This window comes from Solanum tuberosum, unplaced genomic scaffold (genome assembly GCF_000226075.1).
Source record: "Solanum tuberosum cultivar DM 1-3 516 R44 unplaced genomic scaffold, SolTub_3.0 scf00127, whole genome shotgun sequence".
NCBI lineage: Eukaryota > Viridiplantae > Streptophyta > Magnoliopsida > Solanales > Solanaceae > Solanum > Solanum tuberosum.
In genome coordinates, this window is record NW_006239058.1 from 340438 (window position 1) to 354469 (window position 14032).

At 34.7% G+C, this 14032-nt stretch overlaps 2 protein-coding genes across 3 annotated transcripts in view; one reads left to right on the forward strand and one right to left on the reverse strand.

The window, feature by feature from the left end:
* The first annotated feature begins 784 nt into the window (after positions 1-784).
* LOC102606216 (zinc finger CCCH domain-containing protein 67) lies at positions 785-10586 on the forward strand. Of its 2 annotated transcripts, none has more exons than XM_006351391.2 (6): positions 785-1515; positions 1848-1916; positions 8292-8411; positions 8496-8771; positions 9516-9785; positions 10036-10586. In XM_006351391.2, the coding sequence occupies exons 1-6, from the start codon at positions 877-879 to the stop codon at positions 10216-10218; spliced, it is 1557 nt and encodes a 518-aa protein (XP_006351453.1). In that variant the 5' UTR covers positions 785-876; the 3' UTR covers positions 10219-10586. The 2 variants fall into 2 exon arrangements, with proteins under 2 accessions (XP_006351453.1, XP_006351454.1); XM_006351392.2 differs by having other exon boundaries at positions 1851-1916.
* A 1773-nt stretch (positions 10587-12359) lies between these two features.
* The window catches only part of LOC102578447 (callose synthase 10), a 56874-nt gene continuing 55201 nt past the window's right edge, over positions 12360-14032 (reverse strand). Inside the window, exons 49-51 of the mRNA XM_006351393.2 lie at positions 13819-13869; positions 13536-13718; positions 12360-12963 (exon numbers count right to left, since the gene is read on the reverse strand). Of these exons, the coding sequence (XP_006351455.1) occupies positions 12718-12963; positions 13536-13718; positions 13819-13869 (480 nt within the window). The 3' untranslated portion in view covers positions 12360-12717. The remainder of the gene's footprint in view (positions 12964-13535; positions 13719-13818; positions 13870-14032) is intronic.

Sequence of the window (14032 nt, forward strand, 5' to 3'; positions counted from 1 at the left end):
AAACATTTAAAATAAGTCAATTCAAAGAAATTCTTTAATAAGTACTCCCTCCAATTTGTCCACATTATTAAAAATATTTATTCCAAATTACTTATTAATTTATAAAATTAAGGTAGAATTAATTAAAAAAATTCTGTTTAGTAGTCAATTTTTTTTAAACATATAAATAGTAATGGTTACCTGCACAAATATTACTCATAAAGTTTCAAAAAAATTCTTTCATTATTAATCTTAATATTGATTGATAAGAAACATAAGTAAAATATATTAGAATGTAAATTAGTAAAAATGATCTTCTTAGTTATATATTTTTAAGGAAGGTATGAAGAAAAAATTTACATGTAATATAAAATAGAGGGATTATTTCATAAAAGGTTATATTAAATTTTACGAAACATAAAACATTCTTATATTTTTTGCAAAACAAAAACATGGATAAGTGTAATAAATATATTATCCCTTAACAACATTTTGTACAAAATTCATGCGAGTCCAATAAATACTCAGTTTGCTTTGACAACTTTTGTACACAATAAATGTTACTTAGAGTACTTTTCTTTATTAATGTAAGAGATTGATGAAGTTCATATTAAATTAACACCTTCTTAGTTCATTTTTATTTATTTTTAATTTAATTTGACATAATTTTTAAAAAGTACTACTAATAAATAAAGAATAATTTTACTAAAAAATAATTTAATTTAAAAGAATAAAAGAGGAAACCAGAAAAATTAAAGCAAAGACAGAGAAAAAACAAGTACAAATACGTGATGTACTATTTATTTTGACTCATTAGCCACTTTCCCATTCAAACACACTCACTTCACTGAATTCCTCAATTAGGGTTTTTACTGATTGAAATGCAGAGCAACAACAATGGAAGCAATTGAACAACACCAAAATCAAAATCAAAATCAAAATCAAAATCACAATCAATCATCAGATCAAACTGAAGAATTAGGGATTGAGTCTCAGAATTCCGAAACATTGTTGTTACCGTCCGATCTCAATTTCCAAAACCCTAATCAAAATCAGCCAAAAGCTGATGAGAGTGACGATGATGATGAGATGGCGATGCAAGCCATCTGCGAAGAGCTTAAAAATCTGGTCTTGAGCCAGGTTCTGGATGAGGATGGAGGAAACCAAGATCTTCACCACCTTGATCGTGAAGAAAGTGGAGAACTCAAGGAAAAATTGGAAGATGAGCTTGAAAATGTTGAAGGGAATGATGATGGATGGGGATATGTCGGTGAATATGGTTATGATCAGTATGACGAGGATGGTGATGAAAACAGGAGTGGAAGTCGGAATGGCAATGAGATTGATGGGGAAAACGAAAATGGTTATGAAGGGGATTCTAAGGAAGCAGGGTTTAATGCTAATAGGATAAATAAGAGGAAGATTAATTATCCTTTAAGACCTGATGCTCAGGATTGTCCTTATTATATGAAAACAGGGATGTGTAAATTTGGATCGAATTGCAAGTTTAATCACCCTTCCAGAAGAAGAATCCAGGTACGATTGGCAGTCGGAATTGATGCTACTTTGTTAGCAAAGTTCATTTTTTTGGTCGATCTAGTAAAATTTGACTGCAGGGGGTATGGTCTAGATGAATCTTATTTCCAGAGGATAATGGTGTGATTTACTTTCTTTTTTATCTGTTGCAATGCTCATTGAAGTAATGGTTTTAGTTGACGTTTTTTCCTAATCAATGAGTAGGATTGCAATTTATTGGTTTTAGAGGGAGGTCACTTTATCTTTGGTGTGGTCTTCATTGCATTTGTTGTCTTAATATTGGTTCTATTTTGAAGCTTAACTGATGTTAGCTTCTTCTGTCAATTATTCAGCAGGGGACAAAGGATAAGGGGAAGCAAAGGGAAGACAGCCAGGAGAGGCCGGGGCAGATTGAATGCAAGGTTGGTGGAATTTATCATTGTTTCCTATCAGGGCAGAAAATGCAAATCTTTGGATATGCTGTTCTTGTTCTTTTATGAGTAATTACTTTGATCGAGGATAAAGATATCATACATGGTGCTGTTAGATCTTTTCTGAAATTAGAAACTTAGATTCATTGACAAATTTGATCTCTGGTGTTCAGAATTAATGCCAAGTGCTAACATATTACTTTTGCTGATAGCTGGTCCATAATTATAGATCCTACTCTTAACAGTAAATAAAATGGATTGTCAAATGCTGTCCCTCTCCCCTCTCTATTTCTCTCTCGCTGATTTATTTGGGTAGTCATCATTGAGATTGTGAAGGCTATGATCAGGGTGTTCTATAAATGATTGATGTGTAGGAAGTGGTTTTACTTCATATATCCCATTTTATGTGGCGGTTTTTCCTTGCACCTGTGGTTCAAGAAAACATAAGAGGTTTTTGACACCTATGCTAAATATCAACAATTAAATTAGAGGTAGTGAGAGTTCTACATGATCTTTCAAATTTCTCCCTCGTGGAAGGTGAACTTTTTTTTAAAGGTAAACTGGGGATGATAAGTCTAAGTAGTTATGTGACATTTTCTTGAGACAAACTATAAAAGAAAGTATGTCACACGCTTAAGATCATGTTGCAGCTCTAGTATATGGGAGGGAAACCAAGAGAAAGCTAATGTCTAGATTAATTTGGTAAACATTGATGTTTGAACATGAAAGCCAGAAGGTAAACCATCAGTATTTTTCTTGATGGAATGGATGGTTTAATGGTTGAGGCGTAGGAGCAATACATTGGTATCTGAACCTTGAATTCCAGCAACAACACACAGTGTGAATCATTCCGTTCCAGTTTTGGAGGGTAAGTTTACAGTCTATCGATGCTTGTGAGTTTTACTAGGTTTCCCCTATATTAGTCGAGGTCCACTTAGCATCCTTACTCAAAAACAAACAAGGGGAAAAATATAATTAATCACAACGGTTGAATACTTGCCATTTGTCTTTTATTCAATTAATAAGAGCAAAAGAATCTAGGTGCGAATGTTCACTCTGTGAAGATTAAGGTTGAGACTTAACATATTTCTTATGTCAATTGCTTGGAAGTTGTTGCTACCCAAGTTCCAATTCCTTTTCTCTGTATTCTATATTGATAGTCCCAGCATAATAATGAGTTTAAAAACATGTAGTCACAAGCGACTTTGGGGAGATAGTTGGAATTGGAGAAACCAAAATTCCATGTCCAAGGGATTCCTTTCTGTTTTAAAGCTATTTGAGGACAGTTTAAGAATCAGGTTTAGGGAGGCGTTTGAAAGATTTAGAAATAAAGTTGAGGGAGTTGATGAATGGAATTATAGAGTTTAGTAGAAAAGGAAGGGTTTGTAGGATGAGAAAAAGAGAAAGACGAGGGAAAAGAAAAACGCTAACATGATAAACACTCAGTAGGGGGGATGGGGATAAGGAATTTAAAAATCCAGAACCAGTGCTTTATGATGAAGTGGTTGTGGAGATTTGCCTCCAGTGAGCAAGCTCCTCCGTGGAAAGATGTAATACAAGCCAAATATGAAATGGAGGATCACTGGATAACTAAAATGGTTACCGGCACTTACGGATCAAGACTTTGGAGAGCCATCAGAAACCATTGACCAAAGCTCAGAGGAAACTGCAATATTAAATTGGGTAATGGTAGGAAAACCTCTTTCGGGGAAGATAGATGGCTAGAACAAGGATCTTTAAAAACTTTGTTCCCGAATATTTTCAGGCTAAACCAGCAGCAAAGGGCCACTGTGGCAGAGATATGGTCAAGCCAAGGGTGGAATCTGAGTTTTAGAAGATATCGAAATGACTGAGAGATACATAGGTTGGTGGAGTTTTACAAGGTCGTGGGGTAGTTCCTTGCACAGGATAGTTTGGGATGGCAGGATCACAATCAAGACAATTTCAGTGTCAAAAGAGCCTACAAGAAGTTTAATCCTTGTAACAGAGGAATGGGTTGCCATGGAAGCTGATATGAAGAGAAATATTCATGAGTCCTAGGTGCTTCCTATGTGGTGAAGAAGTATAGGCTGTCACCCATCTCTTCCTTCATGGTAGGATAACCGACATTGTGGAATGTTTGGGCATGAACTGGGTTATGCCTAGGAGAGTTACCCAGACTTTGAGGATTTGGAGCAGTTATGTAAGCATTATTGGGCGTAAAGAGAGATGGAAAATCATTCCGGTTTGCATTGGTGGTTTGTGTGGAAAGAAAGAAATCTCAGATGCTTCCAAAACAAGAGTAATTCCATCCGGAAGATTAAGATGAACTGCTTAGTTTTGTTTCTTTTTTGGTGTAAACAGGAGTGTACATGGAAGATCTAGATTCAGTTACAATGTTTTAGGTTCCTTGTAAATTTTGCTATAGGATTGAAGATCTTCCTGCTACTCTCCACAATTGTAATTAGGAACTTGTACTTTGTTGTGGCAGGTTCTTATTTTTTTTTGGAATAGAATACAAGTTGTTACCTTCTTAAAAAATGATAAACACTCGAGTGATTAGTTCTAAACAATAATCAAGGGTGCTATGGTTGAATAATTAGATAATAACAGAATTCTTTCATCAGTTAAGCTATTGGTGATAGAATGAGTAAATTTGTGAATACAATAGGGTTGATGAATCAGGGGGTAAGGGTTAAAGGAGAGGAATGAGGGGTTATTAAGGGATTCTTTACATGATTGCATACAGATGATGTAGGTTGGACAGCAAGATTGGAGGGAATTGATTTTAGTAACCTAGGGGAGAGATGTGGCTGATATTGGATGCTTTGGAGGAGGGGATAGGGAGGCAGACAGGCAGTCATAAGTTGTGTGGGGAGATAAAGCTCCGAGTCAGGATGGATTCACAACAACATTCTTTTATCTATGTTGAACAAAATGGAGGAGAGCATTGTCAATGGGCTAAGCTAAATTATATTCACTCTACGAATTCAGGAGGAGTCTCACTTAATCCATTGTTATGATTAGTCGAAGAAGAATGCGGGCTGAATGTCAAGTGAATTTAGGCCTACAAGTCCAACAGAAGACTTTAAACTTTTTCAAAGAAGTACCTTCTTTAAACCTAAGGAAGTGCTAGAGGTCACAATACCTCATCTAAAACTGCTTGTTGAAGGAAGATAGACATTTGATACGACTCTGATTGCTAGCGAGTGAATCAATTACATGATAAAAATGAGGAGGTAGAACTACTCTGTGAGCTGAAGTAAAAAAGACGCACTACAATGACAATTAATTCTTTCCGCACTGGGATGGAGAAATATTATTAGAGAAAGATGAATAGAATGGTTTCAAATGAGATTGGAGAATATCAGTTGTATTCTCAATTTGGTCATTTTTTTGGAAGCTACAAACTTTGTTAGAAGACCAATAGGCATCTGTCAAGGGGACCTTTTATACCTTATGGTGTGGTGTTGTTCATAATGGACATGAGATACATTTATTAGGATGACATATACATTGGTGATGAGGACTATATTAGATGTTGTACATCTAGAACGGTGGGAAAGATTGATATGTGAGTCGCTATTTGCAGATAATCTATTGGTTTTATGTTACAGAATACAGAAAGGTGCATTCGTTCACCCACCTAAGAATGGAATACTATGGTTCCAGACAATATCAAGGTTGAGGATACATATGTAAAAGTATTGAGATTATTTAGGGTGTGAGGCATTCAACATTAAGAAGTTAGCGGATGCCTTCAACTGTAATATTACTCTCTTTGAAGATGTATCTATCCCTAGCATTATGTGCGACACATAAGGATTGTTGTTTAGTGTGAAAACCAATCATCAGAAAAGCTGAGAAGAGGTACTGATCTAAAAAGGGAAAGGAGATCTTGCTCACGAGTACTTTGTTAAGCAGTCCAACTTGTTATATTCCATACCTATCTATATCTATAACGATACCTCTCCTGAGCTCCTATGCCTGAATTTTAAATGCATCAGAGAAGGAGTCATTGCTGATAAATATGAAGTTTATCCCCAGATGAGGATTAATTAGGATCCTGTTGCCATATGGAGAACTTGATGAATCAGTGGAAGTATAAAGCAGGTCATAAAATTGGAACATGTTCTTGGAATTAAAAATGGTGTTGATATTTAGAAGTAACTTCACATTTTCGAATATGTTCAACATCATTAGCCTGGTGGACACGACCCCTGATAGGAGGGTGTGGAGGTTGAGGATTCGGGTAGAAGGCTATTAGTAAATAGTTTCGTGTCTGGTCTCTCTGATTAGTAGTATTAGTATTATTTTCTGTATTTTCATTATTGTACTATTTCTATATTTCTCACTCAGTTTTCTTTTTTTGAGAAGGTTAACTGGTATTATAAACAAAAGGAGTACACCAATAGTGTGCTCCTACATAATTACATCAAAAGTATGAAGGAACAGCCCAAAACAAAATCTATCACCTATATCCCTTATAAACTGTCTAAAAATAGGGTAATGTCCCCTATATCCTTGGGTACAAAATGGATACACCAAAAGTAAAAGGTTGCTAAACAGTTCATCTTTATACTTTGGAAGGGAATGCTCTTGTTCCCCTATAATTTCTCACTCAGTTTTCTACTACTACTTGTTCTCTCGTATGCCTTTATTTTCTTACTATCCTGCTATTATCATTGCTCCTGTCTTCATAAATGTTGTGTTTTTGCTTTCTTTGAGCCGAGGGTCTATCAAAAACAATCAGTCTCTTTACCTGACAAGGTAGGGATCAGTTATGCACACTGTATCCTCCCTAGACCTCACTTATGGGACTATGCTGGGTATGTTGTTGTTCTTGTTTGTGTGCATGTTTTGAGCACATATAATATCCCAACCAGCAGATGATTGGATGCTCTTGGTAAAGAACGATATATTTTGTAGAAGATTTTGTGTGCAATTTTTCATACAAAGATTTCTTTTGATACATCAAAGTTATCTTCTATGGTGTAGAATTTTCTGATAAAAAATCTTGTGTGTAGATTTTACATGGTTACTAATTTTTCTGGATTGAAGAACAAAGGAGATACATTCATACCCTGCTCTGATTTCTATGAGATAAATTCATAGTCCCTCTTAAGATTTCTAATGTAACTCTCTGAAACCAGTTTTTTAGACTTCGTTTCAAATTTGATAAATATTGGTTGATATAAAGGAAAATAAGAGAGGCCCTAAAACAAGTAGGAACTTGGAACAAAAGGATGGAAAACTTATTTGGAAAGAAGCAGTAAGAATTTGCATTCCAGGAAGGTCCTGAACTATTTAAGATCTAAAATAAATTACTCGCTATATCATAAATTTGAAAAGCAGCACGTTGAATTCTACTTTTTTCCATCTGTATCTGGGCCTTTAAGTTGTAACGCTTGGGAGAAGATTCCCACCTTTTGTCCTTATGTTGGAGAGGTTTGTTATCCATTCTCTCTGTTAGGGGGAAGTTGTTGATATCCCTTGTACTAGAACCTTACCTATTTCTCACTGCTAGTAGATTTATGGCCAGGGCAGTGAGTTGATTATGATGTTCCCTCTGCTTTTGCTCCATTCTGGAAGTAATTTTCTTATTGAAGTTTGTCAGAGTAGTGATTTTCGATTGCTTAAGTAGGTAAATTTTAGGGATCTCCAATTAAAGGTTCTGTATGGTGGAGAAAATGCTTCTTTTGCGAGGAACTATGTAAATTTCCTTATTAAACTATGTAAATTCCCACATCCGAATTGTAGTATTTTTATTGAGCAATAATTTGATACACATAAAATTCAAAACAACACTGCTCAATTATTCCTATGCTGCAATTTTTTTACATACAGAAAATCAATATTTCGTTTATGCAGTGTTCTTAAATATCTTCTTGGATATATTTTGAGATGGAACTGAAACATGGCCAAATGTGTTTTTGGGATAAGGAAACATGATCGTATGTCATGTAGAAGCTATCAGTAAAACCTTGACTATCTTGATGTGTCTACTTAGGATCCTTTGCCTTATGCAGTGATTGAAATTGATTTTTGTTAATGATGCGGACATGCGTTGTTTGCTTTAAATGATTCATGGGTTGACAATTACGAAAAAGCCTAATAAAAAATAATGACGAGAACAGTAGCTATTAAATTATTTAGTTGTTGGTACAATTGTTTTTCTTTGTTATTTTCTGAATTTTGTATACTCTTTTAAATGCTTTTGTGCTTTTTAACCCCTGGTCCTACTGCTTTTAAAATGTGTGTTCATTTCTTTTTGTTGACGGAACTTAATGTCTTTTTTATGCAGTAAGTAATTTGGATACAATATCCAAGAACTTTCTTGATTTTGGTAATTACTTGTGTCTTGATTTCCATTTTTTCCCTTTGCAGTATTACCTTACATCAGGGGGTTGCAAGTATGGAAAAGCTTGTAAATTTAATCATAGTAGGGAAAAGGGTGCCATCTCACCAATTGTGGAGTTCAACTTTCTTGGCCTGCCCATTCGACTGGTATTACTTCTTTCTGTTGTTTCAGAAGTTTGTAACTCTGAGCATTTTCTCCCAAGGGGTCATATTTGTTAATCTTCATTTCAGGGGGAAAAGGAGTGCCCTTACTATATGCGTACTGGCTCTTGCAAGTATGGGTCCAACTGTAGGTTTCATCATCCTGATCCTACCACTGTGGCTGGAGCTGATCTATCTTCTGGACATAACAACACTGGAGCTGTTCCTGTACAAGCTGCCTCCCATTCATCTGCATCTTCTTGGTCTCCGCCAAGATCATTGAATGATACAGCTCCTTATGTACCAATGATGTACCCACCAACCCAAGGCACTGCTTCTCCAAATACTGAATGGAATGGGTATCAGGTAGTCCATAACTTTGCTTATTATCTGTTGCATGTTGTTTATGATGTGTGCTCTGTATTGTAATGTTCTACCTTCTGGTATGCTGGAATGGTATCAGCCTATCAGGTAGTCCATAACTTAGCTTATTATCTGTTGTATGTTGTTTATGATGTGTGCTCTGTATTGTATTGTTTTCTACCTTCTGCTTGTATGCTAGTACTTGTTTCCCATCTTTAATATAATTTTATTACCTTATAAAAAAAGATGTGTTTTCTGAAGATTGCATTATCATATCTGTAGTACTTAGCTTGGTCCTTCTGACCTCTCTCCGGAATTATCTGAAGCAGGTACTTCCATCCAGGCAAGTGATACTATATGGTTTTAACGTCTATTTCTGTAGATAGAGATGGTAACTTTACTGGTATATTATAGATTTACCTCGAGGACTATACTTGGTCCATTAAATGTCAAGGCACTCATTCTTGGGCCAGAAAGGAACTTGCTGGTTATTGGGCAATATGATAAACGCTAAACAAAATAGATTAGTTTATATTACATTATTCTTAATGAAAAAGTTTATGTTACATTCTCATTTGCTTGAAATTTCTCCAGTGAGGTTCTTTTTTTACTTTGCCTATTTTCTAAAAAGCAGTCTTTATTATTCTGAACAGTCGGGTTTTGCATTTTGTTCATAAGGTCTCTGACTTAGTTGCTAGACACCTTTGCTTCCTGAGCTTACTTGTTTCTTCGTTTTTTCTGTTTGAGGCCCCGGCCTATCCAACATCAGAGAAAAGACTACCTACTCCTCCAGCATTTGCTATGAACAACCCGGCGAAGACCAATTTCTATCCACGGTCTCAACAGCCAGAGCAGGTTGAAGAATATCCTGAACGTCCTGGTCAACTTGAATGCAGTTACTTCATTAAATTTGGAGACTGTAAATACAGATCTAACTGCAAATTTCATCATCCAAAGTCTAGAATATCAAAAGCAAACTCAAGTACTCTCAATGACAAGGGACTGCCGCTAAGACCTGTACGTTTTTCTTCTTTCTGGATCTTAAACTTGTTTTTCTTCCAAGAAATTTTAGTTTTTGAAATATAGGTCAAATATGTTATAGGTGATCAAATTATCTCCAAGTTGAGCCAGTACCCTTGCACCAACATAAATTACTTTTCTAGAAAGTATCTTAGTTCTCTATTTGCATTACTCATTTTTTCAAATTGCTTACTTTTGTTCCACCAACGCTCCATTTTATTTTATTTTCAATTTTTTGTTAATGCAGGATCAAACTGTCTGCTCATTCTACAGCCGCTATGGAATATGCAAGTATGGCCCTGCTTGTAAGTTTGATCATCCAGAAAATTATGTTGGATCTGCATCACCTGCCGAGTCTGGCTTTGATCAGCATCAGCAATCACAGATGTCTCAAGGATGGCAAGGACAGCACCTGGAAGTGGATCACTGATACAGCAGTCTGTATGGGTAATTTTTGGTCCAGTTCCATCTAGAGTTTAGTTTAAAACCATATGCCAATGGTTAATCTTCTGAGACTTAAAACTCCACCGACGTGAGTATAAGTTCTCAGATCTATTTAGAGGATGGTACATTAATCTCTCTATGTTTCATGTTGTTACAAGCGCAAGCGAAATAGGATACTGTAAATTATTGATAGAGCATTTTGCTTTAGATTAAATGAAGATATTGCGATACCGATCATGGGTGTTTATGATATCAGCACAGGGGGTTGATCTGGGTTATTTAGCATGTTTTCCCCTTTGAATACAGTTTCAAATCTTTATTTATGTCATTCATGTCAAGACTTTTTCTGTTTTACTAAAACAATTTTCAGAAATCTTTTTCCTGTGTTCGTAGCTTCCATGGGAAGTTACTGCCTCGAGATAGGTAAATCTTTTTCGTGTTCACAGTTTTCCTCTTCTTTTACCTGTGAAATATTTGAGGATCGTTCGGAGTATATTTGAGTGATATTTTGCTTTTCAATATTATTTGCCGTCAATTTACTAGAAAAACAGTGTTATTATTCTCTTCGTCTTCAATTAAATGTTGTCTTTCTTCTTTTACATGTCTTTAAATTTTTTCATCTTAAAAGAGTTTGACTATTTTATTCTTATTTATTTTATTTAATCTCATTTTATGTGTCATTTTTAAGCGTGTATTTGTCATGAACAATTACTATTTAGGTAAAAATAATTTTATTTTAAACTTTTGAAATGATACATAATTAGAGATTAAAGGAGTAATGCTTTTGTGCATAATTACTTACTTCATCAGATTAACAAGTAAATGACAATTGTTGTTCCCTCTGTTTCCTCTTTTGCATTACCCTTGAAAAAACTTTAGTTTAAAGGATAATTTCATTAAATTATTCTTATTTATTTTTCTCAATTTTTATATATGGTAATGTTAAAATTTAAATTATAAAATTGTTTTCTTGAAACAAGTATCTTGAAATAATTGTTTTAATGAACATGATAAGTGGAGCAAATTGAACGAACCTTTATTTACGTACTGAACATTTGCGCTGATATGATTACGTATTTAGTAAAACTTTTCTGTAATAACTAGTAAACTTATTCGTGCTTCGCGCGGGAGTTTAATATCACAGAATTTATAAAATAATACTTAAAATCTATCAGCCATTAGAACTAAAACACTATATTATCTTACGTATAAGATTACGTAGTAACAACATTAATAATGTAAAGGAAAATGAAAATTATTATATCTTATCATTTATCCTTAATAACATAAGCATAAATTAATTATTGTAAAAATACATATCAGGATCTGTAACATAAGCAATGGTGTCAGTGAGCCACTCAACATGAGCAAAGTATACAAATATTTAATTGTGAAAAAGAAGAAGAGGTGGTTCAGAATTTTCGTTGTTTTAAAATGAGAAGAAATCCCTCTATTTATAGAAAACAAAGGATAGTGTAAACAAATGTTTATTGTGCCTTATCAGAAATGTTACAACTATTTGGAAAAGTTGCAACCCTTCGTAAAGGACACAACCTTTCATAAAAGTCACCACTAATCATAAAAGTCGTAACTCTTCATTAAAGTCGCAACTTTTATAAAAGTCACAACTTTTCAACTCTTCATTAAAGTCACAACTTTTCATGAAAAGGGAAGGCTAGTTTTGAAAATAAATAAATTAAAAGGAAATTCTTGTTTGTGGTGACGCCACATAGGCGGACCTAAGATTCTCTTTTTTATATAATATATGATTTGACTAGAAAAATTGGAATGTTTAACAATAATCATATTACGTAAAGCTTTTCTGTAATAATTTGACTAGAAAAATTGGAATGTGTAACAATAACACTAGAGATTGAGAAAATTCGAATCGCCATTTCCGAATGGGCCAATGCACTATCCAAATTTAATAGGGGTTCCAAACACAGGATAGGAAATTAAAAAAGAAAAACAACAAACTAGAGATGATGTTGATTCTCACAAGTTCTAAAGGACGCAGTTTTTATAACCACCTACAATTTGAATAGAAGAAACACTTTTTTCAAATCTTGTGAAAAATCAAAGATTTCTTGTAGAAAGCCATAAAGCTAAAATACAATTAGTAAGGGATTACAAAATTAATTCACCTTTCCTGAATCGGCAGTGTGACAAAAATGCAATATTAACTATCATTACAGCTGTGAAGAAACGACAGATACAAAAATATATAGGAGCAAAATTGCCATGATCCTAAATACAACCAAAATAAATTTGGTCACCCCATCTTCATGTATACCACTTTATAGGGCTAAATAGTCAAAATGTCACATCGAGAACTTGAGATGCCAAAATGATGTCTACAATAGTTAATGTACTTGCAATCTCAGAGTACCCTAACTATGAAATAATTAGACAACAGGCATATGATACAATCTACCAATTTGCAAACTATACAAATTCTACATGGCTATAGGCCTTTTTATAAGAACTAAAATGTCGAGGGTTCAACATTTGCTTTGTTCCCAGCAAGAATGAGAGAGATCTCCAGACCACGACTGAATGCTTGGTTAAAGAGTATCCGCGACTGGAAGGTAGAGACAAATGGGAACCACGATAATATTGCCACTGGAGCAAAAATAATGATACCCATCCCAGCATCATACATTCTAGCAAATTCCTTCACAGATTCCCACAGACCCAAACTCCACACAACCCTCTTCCATGTGATTGCCAGCTGCAAGGAAAATTACAATGTGCAACTTTAAGAACAAAACAGATCTGTAAATATAAAACATATTCATGTATTATCCTACAAAACAGTCACATAAAACTTATCTTTAGTTACTTCCTCGCTAGGATATAAATGTTTTAGCAAATAGAAAGATCTCAACACTTAGATAAAACAGTGAGTGAGGGGGGATCCAGGTCGTGCAAAGACTGCAGTATGAACTCACAAGTGGTGCAACTGCCAAAAACTGAAATAAATACCTCCATGACATACATATGCAAATATATACGCTGGGGAAACACTTAAAAAGACTATCATGAGAGACTTGGTTATACATTCCAACAGGATGATAGTAAGAATTTGCAATTGCATAAATGAGTTCAACCATGCTATAACAAATTTGACACAAACTATTCCAACATGCCAACAGTAACTAAAGAAGATAATTTTTAATATCATACAGAAGCAAAAATAAAGATAACAAGGAATCCCCTATGCAGTAAATTGTGCAAACAGTTGTCAGGAAGTAGAAGCAACAAAAAGATGTGGGAAAGCAGCCCAGGAGCTAGCTAACTTACGCAAAGGACAGCCCAACCAGTTGCAATAAAGGCGAGGACACTAGCAAGCAAATCAGCAACAGACAGTTCGGTAAGAGCCACAACAAGGCAAAGAGCTGCAACAAGTCCCAAAGCTGTAACTCCTTGAATAAATCGCAGCATGAGCTGGAAGTTGGTGGATTTTTTAGGGCTGAAAGTAAAGATCTGCAATTTGATAGTTTCACAGATTATTGAAAAGTTTGGGGCATTGCAGCTACATAAGACTCAATAAAGTAAGTCAATAACATCACAGACAGATGAATACCTTGAAAATCATAACAACTCCCACCAGTACAATCCAAGAAAAGCCATATATCTAGTTGTACAAAGAGTTTCGGTTAGTTTGTCTTCAGAAGAGAACATAATCAAAACAACACAGAAATATACAGTAGCACTCAACATCAAAACATAAAGTAACACACCATAACATCACTAAATCTGAGAACATTATTAAAAATTCAAAAATTTGCAAAACCAGA

Coding starts and splice junctions, on each gene's coding strand:
- LOC102606216 (XM_006351391.2), top strand. CDS start 877: ATGGAAGCAATTGAACAACACCAAAATCAAAATCAAAATCAAAATCAA. Junction 1,516..1,847: donor CTTCCAGAAGAAGAATCCAG/GTACGATTGGCA, acceptor TCAATTATTCAG/CAGGGGACAAAGGATAAGGG. Junction 1,917..8,291: donor CGGGGCAGATTGAATGCAAG/GTTGGTGGAATT, acceptor TTCCCTTTGCAG/TATTACCTTACATCAGGGGG.